This window comes from Capra hircus, assembly GCF_001704415.2.
Source record: "Capra hircus breed San Clemente chromosome X unlocalized genomic scaffold, ASM170441v1, whole genome shotgun sequence".
Taxonomy (NCBI): Eukaryota; Metazoa; Chordata; class Mammalia; order Artiodactyla; family Bovidae; genus Capra; species Capra hircus.
In genome coordinates, this window is record NW_017189516.1 from 32,002,416 (window position 1) to 32,022,428 (window position 20,013).

General features: G+C 44.3%; 1 protein-coding gene across 2 annotated transcripts in view; it reads right to left on the reverse strand.

The window, feature by feature from the left end:
- The window catches only part of SRPX (sushi repeat containing protein, X-linked), a 153,558-nt gene that overhangs the window by 81,591 nt on the left and 51,954 nt on the right, over nt 1–20,013 (reverse strand). Inside the window, exons 2-4 of one of the 2 annotated variants that reach the window (XM_018043937.1) lie at nt 16,663–16,722; nt 11,216–11,407; nt 7,759–7,935 (exon numbers count right to left, since the gene is read on the reverse strand). In XM_018043937.1, coding sequence (XP_017899426.1) covers nt 7,759–7,935; nt 11,216–11,407; nt 16,663–16,722 — 429 coding nt within the window. The remainder of the gene's footprint in view (nt 1–7,758; nt 7,936–11,215; nt 11,408–16,662; nt 16,723–20,013) is intronic. The other variant, XM_018043938.1, reaches the window with a different exon arrangement.

Sequence of the window (20,013 nt, forward strand, 5' to 3'; positions counted from 1 at the left end):
GACACCTCTCTTATGGCAGAAAGTGAAGAGGAACTAAAGAGCCTCTTGATGAAGGTGAAAGAGGAGAGTAAAATAGCTGACTGAAAACTCAACATTCAAAAAACTAAGATCATGGCATCCGGTCTCATCACTTCATGGTAAATAGATGGGGGGAAAAATGGAAACAGAAACAGACTTAATTTTCTTGGGCTCCAAAATCACTGCAGATGGTGACTGTGGCCTCAAAATTAAAATATGCCTGCTCCTTGGAAGAAAAGCTATGACAAAACTAGGCAGCATATTAAAAAGCAGAGACATCATTTTGCCAACAAAGTTTCATCTAGTCAAAGTTATGGTTTTTCCAGTAGTCATGTATGGATGTGAGAGCTGGATCATAAAGAAGGCTGAGCGCCGAAGAATTGATGCTTCCAAACTGTGGTGTTGGAGAAGACTCTTGAGAGTCCCTTGGACTGCAAGGAGATCAAACCAGTCAATCCTAAAGGAAATCAATCCTGAATATTCATTGGAAGGACTGATGTTGAAGCTCCAATAGTTTGGCTACCTGATGTGAACAGCTGATTCATTGGAAAAGACCCTGATGCTGGGAAAGATTGAAGGCAGGAGGAGAAAGGGCAACAGAGGATGACCTGGCTGGATGACATCACTGATGCAATAGACATGAACTTGGGCAAACTCCAGGAGATGGTGGGAGCCAAGGAGGCCTGGCATGCTGCAGTCCACCGGGTTGCAAAGAGTTGGATACAACTGAGCAACTGAACAACAGCAACCTTCTACCAAGAAGTAGAGTCTGCCTCCCCTCCATTTGAATCTGTGCCTGGCTTGTAACTTACTTTGACTGACAGAATGCAAGGGAAGTGATTCTATGCCAGTCCCAGGCATAGGCCCTTAAAGAGTCTGGCACCTTCCGTGTTTACCATCTCAGAAGCCAGCTGCCATCTAAGGAAGCCCAATTATCTGACTTGAGTGGCCAGGTGGAGAAGATGAGAAATGAAGGGAGAGAGAAAAAAGGGACTCAAATGTTCGCCAGTACAGTGACCTCTGAGTGAGATGCTGCACATGGGAGAGAAGCCGTCTTGGATCCTCCAGCCCCAGACATGCACCTTGGCCATTACCATGTGCAACAAAGGTGAGCTGTCTCCACCAAGCCCTGCCCAAATTGCCAACCCAAACAACCATGAGCCATAACATGGTTGATTGAAGCCACTAAGTTCTGGGTGATTGGTTGTGCAGCAATAGCTTACTGACACAAACATAAAATAGTTGGAGGTTGTTGATGGAGGGGAGAAGTGGTCATTTCTTGGCACAGGGAGAGAGTGACTAACCAAGGCAGAACAAATCTGGCCACTGAAAATTTCCCTCATTGCTTGCTTCCCCCAGCTAGACTGTAATCCATGTGCATGCCCCTGAACAGGGTTTCCACTTCTTTGGCACCATATGAGATATTAGGAAACTTTCCCAATGGACCAAAGAGTTGAGAAGCAAAGAACTCCACAGCTGGAAGTCACTATCTTCATCAGAAAGATGCTAAACTAAAAATTCATTGGGGATATACTACAGTGGTGCAATAACAGTTTACCTGTTTAATTTGTGCTAAAAATCATGCCAGGTTAAAAAGTGGAGCAGTATCTCAGACTTCCAAGGTGGTAGTGTAACCACTGGAGACTTCATGTTTCCATTGCAGGGGACATGGGTTCGATCCCTGATCACAGAGCTAGATTCTGCATGCCCTGGTTGGGCAAGTTCTACACGCCATGCAGTGGAGTCAAAAAAAAAAAAAAAGTGGAGCAGTATCTCAATCAAGCAACTTGTTGCAAAGCTGAAACTAGCTTCCTAAAAGTTTATAAATCAATGTGTATTTGTCAACCTGGGAAAATTTTTGTATGATTTCAGAGCATTTACAGCAATGCCCTGACACATCTATTCTCAGCCCCATAATGTTTGTATCCTCAACTGAATCTCTAAAAATAATACCATTCTGCCTAGCCAACTTCTTTGTGGGTCACTGGGTCAACCAAGCTGTCAGATAATTGGCAAGCTGGAAAAGTAGTCCATCAATGTGCATATCTAAAACTGCAGAGATTTTTTTTTTAATTCCAGACTTCCGCTTGTGTTAACTCTCCAACTAATTCTATTCCACAGGAAATATAAAATAACTAGAGAGTAATTTCAGGAAGCAAGTTGGTTTGTACATGGTCTTTTGTTAAAACATCTCAATGGGGCTCCCTGTGTATCTCAAGATACGTGCTCGGTTTTCATTGTCCATGGGTTTTAAATTTACTTGAATTTTTTTTTCCTCTTCCTGTTGGCCTAGGGAAAAGTGTTGGTCCAAAGGAGAAGACCTGTAATTGTAACTGTCCATTGTTATATCTACATGCCAATGTAACTGGAAAGGAGTAAAAATGGAAAGAAAGAAAAAAATATACCCCAAAACAATAGTTGTTACAGTCTATGGGTTTGGGGTTTTTTTATATATATAACATGGAAGTTGTGGCTCTCTAAATATTTTACCCTTCTGCAATTTTCAGTATGTTTTTTTTCCTACATTGACTTATTTCTATCTATATCTGTTTTTAAAATAACCATGGACATTGAGTCTACTGCCAGAGTGTAGGCTGCCTAAGAGAATGAATTTTGACTTGTGGTCCTTTCAACTTAGCCAGACCACAGAACTGACCACCTCAGCATCAAAAGCCAGCCCAGGGTTCGCTCTTCCCTCCAGATCTGAAGGAGAACTGAGAGGATTTCCTTAGCACTCAGCACAGCTGGGCCTAGAGGTATTGCTCAAGCCGGTGTAGAAATCTGAGAATTCCTTGGCCACCATGTGTCAGCTCCTAAACTAGGCTGAGGCTCCAAGCTGTGCTCACAGACCCCTGAGCCCTGCCAACACACCAAGTCAATAAACTTATTTAATAATACGTTGAAAGCCAAAGAGTCCGTGACATCCCTGGAGTAAAATTCACAGGGGACAAACTCCAGCTTCTCTGTCACAGAATAAAAGAAAGATTTGCCTGCTTGCTGTGTCTTATTTCTCTTTGTTTTCCTGAGAGCTCATTGATCACTGATCTCCTTTTCACCCCTGACATTGCATGCACAAATTCCCCTACCCCCAAAGATGCCTGAACCTTGCCCTGTCCCACGCTAAGATCAATCCCCTGGAATTGGGGTTCATTTCTTAGTTTTTTCTCTCTCCCTCTGGGAAGGTTCCAGGCCCATCTGGTCCAGCTTAAGACATGCTTGTTGCTTTTTGAGAACAATCAGCAATTTCTTTCCATTGTTATGCACAATCTGGACATCTGAACACTGTGATCCCTGGAGGATTCTGCCAGTGCTTGCTCAGCAGGGAGATTTTCGACTATCTCCTCCCCACCCCCCCCATCACCTCTACCCCTTCCAATGTGAGGGAGCAGACATTCAAAGTGGGAGATGGGGGGGGGGTGTGGAGAGGAGTGTTCTGAAGAGCTAGCTTGCACACTCTAAGTCACTCACTGGGCAGCGAGTGAAAGCAACATCTGTGAGGGGCTCTTCTGACCTCAACATCTGGCCTCAGGTCATGTCCTTCTAGAAGAGTGCCTGGAACTCACAGCCTGAGCACTATCCTACATGCATGGGCTGAGCAGGCCCGCTTTGCAGGCTCCTCCTCACTGAGAACTACAGCGATTTACAGGGAAATGTCTAAAACCTCAGAGCAAGGCTGCTGAGGACTTCCCTGGTGGTCCAGTAGTTGGGAATCCACCTGCCAGTACAGGGGAGACGGGTTTGAGCCCTGGTCCAGGAAGATTCCACGTGCCTTGGGGCAACTAAACCTGTGTGACACACAGGCTAGAGAGTAGCCCTCCACTCAGCACAACTAGAGAAAGTCCACGTGCAGCAACAAAGACATAGTACCACCAAAAAAATAATAAATAAATAAAAGAAAGTAAAAGGCTTCTGTGGCACAGATTCTGTTGGCACTCAGTTTTTTTTTAAATCATCGCCTGCACTGAAATCTTTACTGCCTGTACTGAAATTCTCAAATTGACATGTCTTGGACTCCTTCTGCCAGCTAGGTGTCAGCTAGGTTGGCCAATGGGAGGCACTCCCATGAGGACACAGGGCAGGAGGAAGAGGGAAGCCGTTAGGCTTCTGGTAGGGACTTTCATGAAGGTTTCCTGGGCTCCTGACTTCATTCTCATCCATGATGGTGTCAGCTGCAGACATGTCAGCCTCAGGGTGAGTTTATGGACCTTGGTTAACACCACTAGGCCACTTGTGCTTCCCCCAGCCCTTGGTTGGGATGGATTTCTGCTCTAACTAATCTCTAGATGGAGCAGTACTAAAGAATCTGCCTGCCAATTCAGGAGAATTGGGTCAGAAAGGTTGCCTGGAGAATCTACCCACTCCAGTATTCTTGCTTTGGACATCCCAAGGACAGAGGAGTCTGGCAGGCTACAGTCCATGGAGTCACAAAGAGTCGGACACGACTGAGTGCACACGCACATAATGTCTAGCAACAGTCTTTTTCCTCTTTTGTTCCTCCAGCCCTTCCTATGTTTGTAACCATTGCCCTGTATTAACGTCTCCTCTGTTGGAAACACTTACAATGGTTTCTCTCTTCCCGATTACTGATCAATTCAAACTCCCACCTAAATTGTAGAAAAAGAAAAGCCAGGAATAAATCTGAGTCAGTTATCTGAGAAATTACTTGGACCTGGTGCTCTTGTTAAGATGGCTATAAGGTAAGGTAAGGTCCGGGGCTGTGATGTAGAAGGCTCACATCTCGGGTCAGTCCCCTGGCTATAACTGAAGAAAAAGGATGACCGATGCTGCCAAGGCAGACAGTGGACAGTGGTACCGTCATGAAGACATCTGTAGGACCAAGGCTAGAGAAGCTGTTGTACAACTGCCCCCAGAGGGCAGCATCCAGTTTCAGTCACATCCCTGAATTGTCTGCCCAGATGCTGAGCTGTCAGGAAGGAGTCCTTGGGGGAATGGGCAGGCGCAGACTAAGCTGGAAATGGTTCTCTGCAGGATGGGCAGACCCAAGCAGGATAGGAGCCAGGCTCCTGCGGTCAGCTGCCTTGCCACCTCTGTGCCAGAGCTGTCTCTGGATTCAGGGACTTTGAGCCTAAAAGCCTGGAGACATAGGCTTGGCTCTATGCAACATCAACAAAGTCAAGGCCTTATCTGCAGAAGGGGGATTGGACTAGAATGTTCTGTTAGGCTGGGTCCTGGCAGCTCTAACACGTTATGAGTCAACAGTCTCCTGGAATAGTAGTTTTCAATTACCTGGATTAGTTTTGGAAAAATGCCAGGGCCCCAGATATTCAGATTTAAACTGCAGCTAGAGTTAAAAACCACTGTCTCAGAGCAGTCTGCCTCAACTTTAAAAGGACATAGGAATCCCTTGGGGATCTTCTTACAACGTGGCTTTTGATCTGTTGGGTCTGGGATAGGTCCCAAAAGTCTATATTTCTAACAAGCTTCCTGCTGGTGCTCAAACTGCTGGGCACTATTTTGTATTAAAAGGTACTAAGTGTTGCGTTAGTTGCTCAGTTGTATCTGACTCTTTGCGACCTTATAAACTGTAGCCCGCCAGACTCCTCTGTCCATGGGATTCTCCAGGCAAGAATACTGGAGTGGGTCGCAATTTCCTTCTCCAAAAGGTATGAAAGTTCTTCCCAAATTTGATCTTCCAAGGCAGATTCTCAACCTTTAGAGCATCAGAATGTCCTGGAGGGCCTGTGAAAATGCAGATTGCTAAGCCCCACCCCAGCATCGACAATCCTGCAGGCCTGGAAATGTGCATTTCTAATGCTTCTGGTCAGGAGCCCACACTCTCTGAGATCCACTGCTCTCAGATGATGGTCCTGAGTCTGGTTGTGCACAAAAACCACCTGGGAAGCTTTTATAATGCCACTTGCCTCCTCTAGCTATCCCACATCAGGCTAACTGAATCAGAATCTCTAGGGTAAAACCAAGGCGTCTTGTTGTTCAGTCACTAAGTCATGTCTGACACTTTTGCGACCCCATGGACTGCAACCCGCCAGGCTTCTCTGTCCATGGGATTTCCCAGGCAAGAATACTGGAGTGGGTTGCCATGCCCTTCTGACCCCAAGTCTCCTTCATTGCAGGTGGATTCTTTACCGCTGAGCTACTGGGGAAGCCCCAGGATCAAGGCATGGCTAGGTTCTAAAAGATACTCAGGTGATTCTAGTAAGTAGCCCGGGTGGGTATCCACTGCTCAGAGATGGGTGATTCTCAAAGGAGGGGTGATTTTTCTCCTCCCTCTTCTCCTCCCTCCAGAGGACATTGGGCAATGTCTGAAGACATTTTTGGTTGTCACACGTGGGAGCTGGGGAAAGATGTCATTGGCATTTAGTGGGTAAAAGCCAAGGCTCTAAGCATTCTAGAGTGCAAAGGACAGGACCCCATGACAAATAATTATTGGACGCCAGATATCCATTGTTCCAAGATTCAGAAACCTTGTCTAGAGCGGGGTCTAGGAGAACCCCAGAATCTGCCCCAGATCTCCTGAAGCAGAAGCTACATTTTTACTAAGGTTCCCAGGTAATCCCTAAGCTGGAGAAGCACTGTCTTAGATCAGTGGCTCTCTCTTTAAGCTCTTCTGAACACCCTAGAAGGCTCTTTAAAGTGCCAAGTGCTGGGCCCCTGCCCAGAGTTTGTGATTCGGCAGGTCTCGGGTGGGGCCCTGAATTTGCATGTGTAAAGAGTTCCAGCGAGGACTTCCCTGGTGGCACAGTGGATAGGAATCTGCCTACCAATGCAGGGGACACAGGTTCAAGCCCTGAACCAGGAAGACTCCACATGCCACAGAGTAACTAAGCCCGTATGCCACAACTGAGCCCACACACTGCAACTACCAAAGTATGTGAGCCCTAGAGCCTGTGCTCTGCAACGGCAGAAGCCCACACACTGTCAACCAAGAGCAGCCCCTGCTCACCGCAACTAGAGAAAAGCGGGAGAGAGGCAACGAAGACCCAGTGCAGCCAAAAATAATTAAAAAAAAACAAAAAAACAAAAAACAGTTCCAGCGAGGCTGCGGCCAAGGCTTCCTTGAACCACAACTAAGAGCTACTGCCAACAAATCCAGAGTCAGGTAAGACAGCCAAATCCCTGCCAGTTTAGCACACTGAGCATTTGCTGATTCCCAGAGTTGCTAACAAAGGAACTATGTCTGTGGGCAGCAAGACACAGAGCTGCTCCCCGCAGGACCATCCGGCCAAATGTCAACAACTCTGCTCAATGCTACAGGGCACATCCCGGAACTAAAATAGCAGGATTTCCCTGCACCTCTCTCTGCTAGCCTCCAGTTGCCTCGATCACAATCCAAGAGAGAGACAAGTCATGGGAAAGCCATGAGCTGTGAAGTCAACTCAAGCAAAGAGACTGAGGCTAGCTCTGTGCTAAGCCAGAGAAATAGGGATGAAGAGAACCACGGAAAGCAAAACTGGGCCTTTGGCTTTACACATGGAACACAGGTATTTCCTTTAAAAATCCACTTTATGGGGACTTCCCTAGTGGTCCAGTGGCTAAGTCTCTGTGCTCCCAATACAGGGAGCCCAGGTTCCATCCATGATCGGGGAACTAGATCCCACGTGCTGCAACTAAGAGTGTGCATGCAGCAATTAGGGATCCTTCATGCTGCAACTAAGACTGGGTGGAGATAGATACATAAATAAAAATTTTAAATCCACTGTATGGACACCCCCCACTCCTCCCAAAGTAGGTGCCTCCTGAGGACTGGTGATATTTTCTTACCAACGCAGGTGGCTGGTTGGCCGCTCCAGGCCTTGTTGTCCATACACCTGACTGTCTGCTCCCCTTTCAGCGTGTATCCTGGCGAGCAATAGTACTCACACTGGGAGTTAAAGTAGGCACCGTCGATGCACTTAAACCCTCCATTCACTGGCATGGCAAGGGTAGGACATCGCTTTTCTGAAAAAGAGAAAACCACAGAATCAGCAGGTCTTAGATTTGTCACGGAGTTTCAGAGTCCAGAAACTGAAAGCATAGGGGGAAGTTAACTGAAATAAAGCAGACAGAAGTCTGAGGAAAGATGGATGGTGTCACCAAGCAGGGCGCCGTGGGGCCTTTGGGGAGGCAGACCTCTTCCCATATCCTCCATGCTAACTCCTCTCTGAAGACCCAGATAATAGTATCTGCTGCACACTCCCTGAGTTTTTCAAATGCTAAAACCACCACCAAGTGGGCGCAGTGAACTATTTGATGACCCCAGACCCCTGGCGCCTACAATGTTAACTGCCCTGTTACCTCACCATCAACCAAAGAACTGTGCATGAACTTTTCATGTACTCTGAGACCCACACCCCCTCCACACACACACCTGGCCTTTAAACAGGCTGTGCTAAAACCCTTCGGGCAGTTGGGAGGTGGGGTCAGTTTGGGCTCGAGCCACTGATTCTCCTTGTTTTGTCCTGCAATAAACCTTTCTCTGCTCCAAACTCCGATCTGGAGTAAGACTGTGCTTCCAGGGGAGACCAGTGAAGGGTGGGAGAGGCAGGACGGGGAGAGGAGGAAGGGGGGCAAGGTGGTATCTCAGGCCAGGTGAGCCTCAGCCTGATCTCACAGGGGAGCCCTGGAGCATGACTGACACCTGAGTCTGCCCTGCCTCCAGGCATGGTAGCTGGGCTTTCAGAATCCTCTACCCGTCAGTAGTACTGGGCAGCTAGAGGCTGCCCATGGGGGATGCTCTCCCTGTTAGGATGGAGAAAACAGTGCTCTGAAGGAGCAGAGCCTCTTCTTCCTCGGAGGAAGGTCAATCGACGGTACAAGCCATGAAGAGCAACTGGCAGCAGGGCATCCAGGACACCTGAGAGAAGCACACACTGTCCAGGATAGTCACGCAGACGGTATAGTCGTCTACACAGCCTGGATCACACGGCTGCAGCCCAACCCCAGTTTCCCCACTAGTTAAAGGCACCCATCTCAACAGTGTTGTTGCAAAAATTGCATGTATGTGAAATGCTTGGTACCCAAGTGCTCCATTCATGACAGCGATCTGGAAAAGCAATGGCACCTGAAATGTGCTTCAACCATGCTGTGCAATGTGCAGTTTCCCAAGTGAGATGGAACTTTTCAGGAAGCTCAAAGTCAGCCCCTGAAATGCGCTTAGAGGCTTCTCCCCTGAGGCCTGGTGCCTTTCAGGGAATGAGCATCATTCAGCGGGTAATTCTTCCCTGCCTCCCTAAGTTCTACCTCTTGGAGGAGCACTTTTCTCTACTACCAGTAGTCCAGGGCAGAGCACAATTTTTTTTTTTTTGAGAGGGAAATTAAGTTTATTAGAGTGGGAGATGCTGACAGAACAGTGGGCCAGCTCAAGGGAGAACCGACATTGAATAGGGGAACTTAGTCCACTTTTATACCCAGGGTACAAGGAGTGGGATAGGGTCTTGTGGGTCATTTGCTGATTGGATGAGGCATGTATACTGGGTGGGGGAAGAGTAAGGCAAATACCTTCTCCCTATGGGGTAGGAGGGAAGACAGGTTATACTGCTCAGGAGGACCTGAAATCCGTTAATAATTACAACATGGGCGAGAGAAGGACACTAAGGGTCTGGTTTTTCCGTTCCTGCATTCCAAGGCCCTTCTTGGTTTTATCTGCTCTTTCATCCTTGGGTCACTACAGAGTCCTCAGTTTGGCTCAGATAAAACTCTCTTCTATTCTATTATAGATTGTTTATTGATTATTTTCATTGACACTGGTGAGGTAAATCTTTTCTTCCCTGGTTCCTTGGCTATTTGCATTTTCTCTTTTATGTTGCACCTGGTTTTGATTTTTGCCCTGTTTTGTAGTGTTTTCTTTTTCCATTTGCTTACTGATTTGTTGTTGTTCAGTCACTCAGTTGTGTCCAACTCTTTGTGACCCCATGGACTGGAACATGCCAGGCTTCCCTGTCCAGCTTGTTCAAACTCATGTCCATCAAGTCGGTGATGCCATCCAACTCTCATCCTCTGTCCTCCCCTTCTCCTCCTGCCTTCAATCTTTCCCAGCATCAGAGTCATTTCTAATGAGTCGGCTCTTAACATCAGGTGGCCAAAGTATTGGAGCTTCAGCATCAGTTCTTCAAGTGAGTATTCACAATTGATTTCCTTTAGTATTGACTGGTTGGATCTCCTTGCAGTCCAAGGGACTCTCAAGAGTCTTCTCCAACACCACAGTTCAAAAGCATCAATTCTTCGGTGCTCAGCTTTCTTTATAGTCCAACTCTCACATCCATGCATGACTACTGGAAAAACCATAGCTTTGATTAGACAGACCTTTGTTGGCAAAGTAACGTCTCTGCTTTTTAATACGCTGTCTAGGTTGGTCACAGCTTTTCCTCCAAGGAGCAAGAATCTTTTAATTTCATGGCTGCAGTCACCATCTGCCTCCCATAAAGCAGGAGCTAGGAGGTGGGCCAGAGCACCATTCTTGCACTTATACTGTGGTTTACTCCTCTGCCTGCTGTCTCTGATGCTGTTCCGTGAGACCCCTGATGGCAGATGACCCCTGAGGGTAGAATGTGTCTTGTTTCTCAATCCCCAACACCTTTCCAGGGTCCAGCACTCATTAAATGGACATAATATAGTGCGAAACAAACCTCTGTTCTCTCCCCCATTCCAAACAGCCAATCACACCCCTCTGTCTGAACTGTGTCATCTTACTTCTGCCACATCTTAAGAACGCATTGGCTTCTGCTCACAAAGGAGTTTTTCTCATCACAGCCCACAAAACATTCAGTAAAAATCCTTGATCTCAGAGCAAAAGAACTTAGGCCCCAGGACTTCCCTGGTGGTCCAGGGGTTAAGACTTCACCTTCCAATGCAAGGGGTGCAGGTTCAGTCCCTGGGTGGGGAGCCAAGATCCCACACGTCTTGGGGAAAAAAAAACAAAACAAAACAGAAAACAGAAGCAATATTGAAGCAAATTCAGTAAAGACTTTAAAAATGGTCCACCATCCCCTGATGGTCCAGAGGCTAAGACTCCATGCTTCCAATGCAGGAGGCCCAGGTTCAATCCCTGGGAACTAAATCTAGCCAGGGAACTAGATCTCACATACTGCAACACAGCCAAATAAACAAAACCAAATAACTAAAAAGCCAAATAACAACAAAAATGGTCCACATTAAAAAAAATATTTAAAACAAATAAACAAAAAAAGAACTTTGGCCCTGACTGGCCCTGGGGTCTCCCACATGGGGCCAGGCTACTCACGCTTGCAGATGACTTTGTCCGACCACCGTTTGTTTGACTGGCAGATCACCTGGGGAGAGCCCTGCAGCTCATAGCCCTTCTGGCAGCGGATGTCACACCTGGTTCCCAGGGTTGTTTGGTAGTATCCTCCTTGAGGGGCCCTGCAGTACACATCCCCGTACTTCACCTTGATGGGGGAGCACCACGGGATGTCTACAGGGGGCAGAAACAAAGGAAAAGGAGAAATAGAAATGGTATCTTCAGAAAATGTGTCTTTTTCAGTCTCAAAGTCCCTGACTGGCTGCATTCCAGATGTTGGACCTCCAAATAGTGCCCCTTGTCTTATAAGGTATCTCTGGGTGGGGAGGCTATGATCACGGGACTAGGTGTCAGATATATCTGAATATCGGTCCAGGTTCCTCCATTGGTGGCTGTGTGATATTAGACAAATTACTTAACCTCTCTGAGTGAATACTCGTAACTATGTCATAGGACTCTTACAAGGACTGAAAAAAATGCATAGTAAGCAACTAGCACAGTGCCTAGCACATAGTAAATGCTCAATGAATGCTTGTTCTTTTGAATATTTCCCTTGACTAGAGACAGAATTCTCTTGAGAGCAACTGTTACCATTGTGAACTCTAACCCCAACCATACATATATGATGGCAGGAAGTTAATAATTGGTCAATTTAGATTTTTTTCCAAGTTTGTATCATAGTGACTGTAAAAACACGTAATCCCATCTTAATGAGTGTGGATACAGCAACAATTTCCAGGGTTTTGCCACAGGATATAATTTGGGTTTAAAGTCACAGAACAGGGACTCCCCACTGGGAAGCAACCTCCCTTTTCAGATGTCTGCAGTTAAGCCCCCTTCAGGTAAGAGATGACACCCTTCTCCAATGGCATAGTTCCAGGGTGTTTTGGTCTCGGTCTCACAGTTGCCTAGAGAACAGCTTAGGGCGACACATACTTTAGAACCTCTTCCTGGGCCTTTAGTAGGTGCTCGCTGAGAGCCATAAAATTAGCAGGACAAGACTAGCTCCTGGAAAGTTCCCACAGTGCCCACTACACATCAATGGGGACCAGAGATAGCTCCCTCAAGTCTGTCAAGTTCTCCGCACCCTGAACAGGTGTCCCCTCCCTGCAGCTGCCACGCTCCTCACTTTCCCCCCAGCACCTGCGCTGTCAGTGAGTGAGGTTTGTGCGCCATCATGTGGCCATGCAGGAAACTCCCTATTTGACTTGTGTTTCTGGCTGCTTCTCAACCATGAAAATCAACAGTCCTTCCTGTCCAGGTCTCGTGCATAGACTGTTTTCCTTTTTTTTAAACTTATGTGCTTTGACATCACCTTTGGCTAATATTTTCATCATATTATGCTTTGCAGGCAGCTGCAAATGGGTGCTAAGGTAGAGACTCAAGCAGTATTTCCTGGACTTCCTGGGGAGAAGTGCTGTCCCAGGCTTGGTCCAGAGCTGATTAAGTTTGACCATGTGGATACAGACTTGCAGGAGCCTACACCAGGCCTCTAGCCCTTTCTGGAATGAAGTTTCCTTCCTCTGGGGTTTACACATCCAGTCTGTGTGTGCTAACATTTTAAAATGAGAAAAATCTAACCCTGAAGTGAAGTACAAAACAGCAGACTATCTCCAGTATTTTCTTCTAAGTATAACTTTTGAACCGATTTTAAATGTTTCAGTTCTTTCTTTGGTGATGGCTCCTGGTAAGCCACGAAGTTAAGAGATTTCAAGATCACAGGTAAATGAGAAGCCTTTGGGGGTATGTTTGCTTAGTACTGCCAAGCTGTGGATATTTCTTCTATAATCAGAAGTCCTTACAATAAATTCTGAAAAAATCCATAGATACCTACCATTCCAAGACTTGGAACCTATTGGTTTCTATGACTACTAGAAGTGATGTATATTTCTCCCTCCCCTCTATTTCTGCCTTTCTTTTCCAACTGTAATAAGAAAGACCACCCACAAGCAAACTCCAAAATGTACTTAGTGTTTTAAAGCTCAAAGAAGCACTTTGTATAGTCCACAAAGGACTTCCACAGTGTTAGACCTTAAAAGTCATCTGTGGCCTTACCTCTTTGTCTTTGTCCTCTTTTCCCCGTCCTCTATCCCTAACTCCCCCACTGCCTCACTTCCTCTAAGTTCCCCTTCTGGACTGCCACGCTTCTGTGCTTCTCTAGTTCCAGCCTCTTCTCCTGCCAACTGGTCCCCTTCACTGCCCTTTTGTCACCATCTCACAGGTCAAACTGAAATCCTGGACTGAGAACTGGGCTCCAGAGAGAGCAAATGAAATCCCCATCGGGGCAGAAGTGTGATGAGGTGAGAATACGGGAAACCCAGAGGGAGGCGATGAAAACGGTGAGCTAGTAGCGTATGGTGGCTATTGGGCAAAGTCAAGAGGACTGGGCTCATATTATTGAACTCTATCATCTCCTAGTAATTCAAAACACTTTTCAGGGTCTCAGGTTCCTAATCTACACAAGTAAGGAATCTGATGAAATTATTTTAAAAGTCCCATCTATTGCATTGGACAAAACGTTCATTTGGGTTTTCCCCTAATATGGTACAGAAAAACTTGAACGAAATTTTTGGCAACCCAGTACGATGTTTATTTTTATTCTGATCAAATTTTATACCAGTTTGAAAATGTCCAAAAAAAGTCCCATCTAGCTTGCAGTTGTATGATTCAAATTCAAATTATGCCTCTCTGCCCTCCTACCCATCTCACACCCATGCCTACCTCCTTACTCCTTCTGACTGATAACTTTGGGTAGTCCCTCGTAATCCTTCCAGCTAAAGGCAAATCCATTTTATATTATGGGTCCCAATCATAATTCCACAGATTTACAACCTGGAAGGGCATCCAATTCTCTACTCATTTTTTCACTCGAGTGTTGAAAACACTCACATCCTCCAGCCTCTGGACTTTGATGTGAGGTTAGGAAATACAGGGTCTTAGAATAAATTAATGTCAGGCAGCAGACCCACAATGTTTAGCACACATATTATGGTTGTCTTTTCCACAACTGTGCCCAGGACAAATATTTAAGGCTAGCAGGTACATTACAGAATGATGGGCATATACATGTATCACAAATTCACATACTTCAGTACAACCAGGCCATTAGCAGTTTTCTTTTTTTAAAATTAAGATATTCTGAGCCTTCACACAGCTAAAAAACAGTGCTGGCTACCTATCCAAAAGCTGTGCTGTTGTCAACATGTAGGGGAAAGATCTTGTTTTTATTTTTTTTCAAAAGGAATTTCTTTTGGATTACTTCCCAAGACAAATCTTTGGAAGGCATTTTGACATTTTAACAGCCCTGCAGTGGCAGTAATGAAAAAGTCACTGAGTGACTTGAATTTGAAGTGCATGCAAACACCATGAAGTACGCGTGTATTAAATGATTCACTTTGCTGCACAGTGGAAAACAAATAAACATCATAAATTAACTATGCTCCAATAAAAATTAATTTTAGAAAATAATTTAAAAAATAAATGTTTAAAAAAGTGAATTAGCAAAATGTTTAAAATAGAGATTTACAGAAAGGACGCTCTTATGCTGCTTCAATTAAGACAGTTTATTTAGGAAGAAACCTAAAATTGATTCTTCTGGAAAGCTTTTCATCTCCCTGGGCCATTGTGGAGTTCCTGGGGGTAAGCAGTATCATGTAGCAGACTGAGGAACCACTAGCAAACTCTGGATGTTGAGCTAAAACATCTGGAGTTTAGACCCAAACATAATGTTTGCTAACTGTGTGAGTCTGGGCAAGTCATCTCCCTTCTCTAATCTGCGGTTCCTTCATCTGTAAATAAGTAACAACATCATACCTCTACATGTCTTCCTCCTCTCCTCCATTAGTGTGAAGACAGAATGGCATTCCAGGTAAAAGAATCAAAAGCAAGGGTTGCCACATTAAGTGTTGGTTACATTTCACATCTTCTTTCTTTTATAAATTATGATTTATATCATAAATTTAATTCCAAAAACACTGAGTACATACTCTGTGCCAGACACTGTGTAGGGGCCTGAGGATCTACAACTAATCCCCTGGTGAATAATGGTTTGCCTCTATGTTATAGAATTTAAAAATAACTGATAATGAAAACAATTCCCTAAGAAGTATATATTCTTAAACATTTTAGGTGAACTCTAGGGCAGGCACATATTTTGGCCATCTGGTCTACCTTCCATACGTCCAATGCTGTGAAGGGAGGATGAACACTAGGAACAACGATCCAAGGGCACTACACAATGCCTCTTGTACATGTGAAGGGTCACATGGGCACACATGTGTTTTAGGAAGATTTTTTTTTTAACTCTCAATCAATTAAGTGTTATGAACAGGAAAACCACCTTACTCCAAACAACTCATTAACAAGTCTGTGCTTTGCTTGATTGGTTAATTCCTGAGGCAATAATATAGGAGCTATGGATAGGAATGAATATTTGTACTCACAGGTCATAAGCAAACATGGAATATGGTGGGAAACACAGCTGGACGTAGGTACCAGCCATTATGTTAGAAAGGTTGTTCACTTGTGTAGAAAACAACTGAAGGACTTTCTCCAACCAAAGAATGGCCAGTACTACCCTGATCTTCCTATAAGTCAGATACATCATGACAGATCAGGGGAGTGCTCTTGCCAAAATATAGACAAATTTCCTGGACAAAAAGCCATTTTATTCAAATTATTTCTCAAATGTAAAAGGAACTGGATTCAGCAAGGAATAATCTAAATTTACCTTCACTTTTCTCAGGACTCCTTACGTTTCAGAGAAACAACTCACCAGTAGAAAATATTTATGGACATACTTACCTGAGCCTGCATAGAAGGTTCTTGATTAGGCTTTTTATACCTGCTGGAAGGGGTGGATTGCTGAAAATGTGTAGAGATGGAATTCTTTATCATTAAAGTTTCATTGGTCAACACACTTTACTCATCATTTCAGGAGCCAAGCCACACTCAGAAAGAGCACAATGAAATGAGCTTATGAAAATCAAGTTTTCTCATTCCCCATTCATCTCAGTACATTAGCAGCACTGGGTCCAGATTTGACCTTGGAAGGTTTACTCAGGATGAGTCTGGCTGTAATGTATGAATTAGGTAGAACTCAGGGCTTGATTTTCACTTTCATCAGCTAGAGCTTGGCTTTGCAGAAGTAAGGATAGTAAAGAAATTGATGAGAATAAAATGACCACTGGGGTGCTGAAGGGTAGCACTTCAGAGATTTTCAAATGCTTTTAGTTTTCTTTTTTTTTTCTGTATTTTCTTTCAAATGGGAGCATATGCATGTTACTTTTTAAACATTTTCTTTTCTGGACAGGCAATTACAAGTGAAAATGTGTTGTCTGGTCACTTTATTATAATCGGTTCTGCAGGGCAAGAGGGAAAGTTCTCCTGGCATCAGCAGATCTTCATTAGCACATAAGCAAAGCATTCACCTTTATATTTAGCGTCTGAATACACGACTTCATCATCTTCTAGCGGTGAATCTCCAGATCCTACAATAAAAAAGAACAGAAACTGCAGCAAGAAAAGCCACACGATATGGACGAATATTTTGAAGCACTGCTTTGGCACAGTCCATGCAAGAGGGGCTATTAGAACGCAGAGCAAGAGTGAAAGCTTCTGTGGCCGTTCACAAAGGGACAGGGGACCGCTCAGAGTGAACCCGGCTGGACTGAGATTGCCAGAGCCCATCAAAATGAGCCTCCAATGGTTTGGGAATCACCATGTGTCCACTGGAATTCTGGACTCGGGATTGAGAGCAAGTCAACTTCACTCTGAGAAGACGCCAATGAATATGAATCTCATGCCAGCAGAGACGCAGTAAAATGTGTGTGACTCAGGCACAGCCCAGAGTTTCTCCAGCAGTCAAAGAAAACCTGGTAGAACTGGGTGTTTATTAAAAGAACTGGGTGTTATTTTATTTATAAAAATAATCTGAAAATAAGTCCATCTTGTGAAACAAATTTGGGTGGAGGATAAGGAGGCAAATCAAATGTCTTAGTTCAAAGCTGCCTTAGTCTATTTGTAGGAAATGAGGGCTGAAATTGATGACATGGATGTTTGTTCGAAACCTCTCACCCAGGCATGGCTAAAGTCAAATTTCTTGATGAGTCCTGCTACCCTTGAAAACCACAACCTCAGAGAGAAAGTCTGTGTTTAATTTAAAACTTTAAACTCACTTGGAACTTGGAACTGAATCATTTTTCAAATGTTAACTGTTGAATTCCAGTGAATGGTGATTCTTAACCTTTAGAGCAGCACCAGGCCCCAAACTTCAAAGCAATAATCTCAAATTTAGATATCTCTCTCTCTCGCCTTTCTCTTCTGATCACTGACTGTTGAATTAGCAACATCCTGATCACACATTTACCAGCAGGGACTGCAACCATCATAGGTAAGAACATTCTCTTTTATGAGTTTATTCAAAGCTCCAAACAGGAAAAGAGAATTGAGTAATGGTCCTGCTCTTCTTGTATCCTGGATGAGAGATGGTGAGTGGACATTCAAAGTGATGAAGGCCAGACCATGTCCATTTGGAAAGGACTTTCCCAATGAGAGAAGCCCAGTTCTGCTTCAGGTTTCTTTACCTGGTCTCTGACCACCCAGACAGGTATAAAATTACATAAACTGGTCCTTATTCCATATCAAAAAATGAACACGAAACTCTTCAGGAAAGCAATCTAGCAATGAATTAGAAGCCTATATTCAAATCCCTTGATCCAGTGATTTTTTTCCCCTTCTGGGAATCTATCCCAAAGAAATAATATTAAATATAGAAAAAGAATTTGCATTTGTTGTATAACTGAAACTAACACAACACTGTAAATCAACTACACTCCAATTTTAAAAAATTAAAAGAATTTACAAAGATTTCTTTGCAATATCATTTAAAATAGAAAAAGACTATAAAAACTGACCAAACAGTCAATATTATGGTTAAATAAACCAAAGTACATTTACTGGATATATTGTAGTCATTAAAACGTTTATAAAGGGTTAAATAGAAAAGGCTTATAAAGTGAAAAATGTGCTATAACAAAATTATATAAATGGTATGATTTATAATAATGTAAAACAAATTCAAAATAAACAATGCATGGAAAAGAGTCTTTGATCACTGGATGCTCTTCTTTCTTTTCTAAATGTTCCATTATAAACATATGTTACTTTCATAATGGAAAATAAATTTTATTTATTATTCACTTAATGCAAAGAAGTGTAGTTTCCAAAATATGTTTTGAATGGATCAGAAGCTTTTAAGAACTTACTGTCCCTCCCCTCCTACCCTGCCCCCTTCCCCCAGAATCAGAGTTGAACTGGAAGTCCTCCAGAACTGGTGAATTCTCCAACTCCATATGGCACATTTCTCAGCGTTGCGAGATATGTCTCATATTAAGAGCAGTTCCCTCTTTCCAAGTCACCCTGGCCTCCATATAATCTATCTAGGCAGGAAGAGGATCTGACTGATTCCTGGCTCTAAGCAGAAAAGACAACTGCCACAGGTTGGGCTCTTTGGGAGGTATACTACCTTACAAGATGGAGTTTAGTACACGCAGTGTTTATTAGGGATCCTTATGTCTGAAAGGGATAAGAAGGAAGTATGTTTGGAAAGAGGGAGAAGTCAAGCTTTAAAGCCAGCCCAGTGACAGCTTCTGTGCATGCAAGCGTGCTAAGTCACTTCAGCTGTGTCCAACTCTTTGTGACCCCATGGACTGTAGCCCTCCAGCTTCCTCTGTCCATGGGATTCTTCAGGCAAGAATACTGGAGTGGGTTGCCATGCCCTCCTCTAGGGAATCTTCCCAACCCAGGGATTGTACCCAGGTCTCCTGTGGCTCCCGCATTGCAGGCAGTTTCTTTACCACTGAGCCACTGGGAAAGCCTGACAGCTTCTGATGTTGGACTAAAATGGCTGGACCCTTCTATCCCAATTTCCATCCACCATTGGATATGGCCCACCTCAAGGACATGAACTTGGGTGAAGCACTCCCAACAGCTGAGGCAAGCTCTTAAGGAACAGAAAGCTGACGGGTGTCTGAGAACAGCATTACCCCCAGCTGAGACAATCAGTCCTTTTGAAGGCACATCTGATCAATGCATCTCCATGACCATCACAAAAACACTCACAGACAATCAACTGGAGATGTGTTAAGGGACTCAAAGAAGGGACCCTCCATAGAGATGAGACGGGACTGAGACCTATTGGAGAGATAGGGCACCTAGGGTGCACAGCTCCACTTTACCAGGACAGCAGCATTCTAAGACAGAGTCATCACATGTTGTTTAATATAGTGGAAAATTAAACACCTAACAATAGGGGCATCAGCAAACTATCTTATATCAACAAACTATTTTATAGCCACTAATCAAGCCTGGAAAATATGTGTGAAATATAACTAAGCAGGAAAGCAGATACTGCAAACTATATACAGGATGAAGTATGAAACTGAACACACACACACACACACACACACACACACACACACACACACACACACACACACATGGCTTTCCAGGTGGCGCTAGTGGTAAAGAACCTGCCTGCCAGTGCAGGTTTGATCCTGGAAGAGGGCACAGCAACCCAGTCCAGTACTCTTGCCTGGAGAATCCCCATGGACAGAGGAGCTTGGTGGGCTACAGTCCATAGGGTTGCACAGACTCAGACACAACTGAGGTGACTTAGCATACACATATGTGTATATATATATATATAATATATATATAATGACATTATATATTCTATATATATCATATAGAATATGTCACATATTTTATACATTACATAC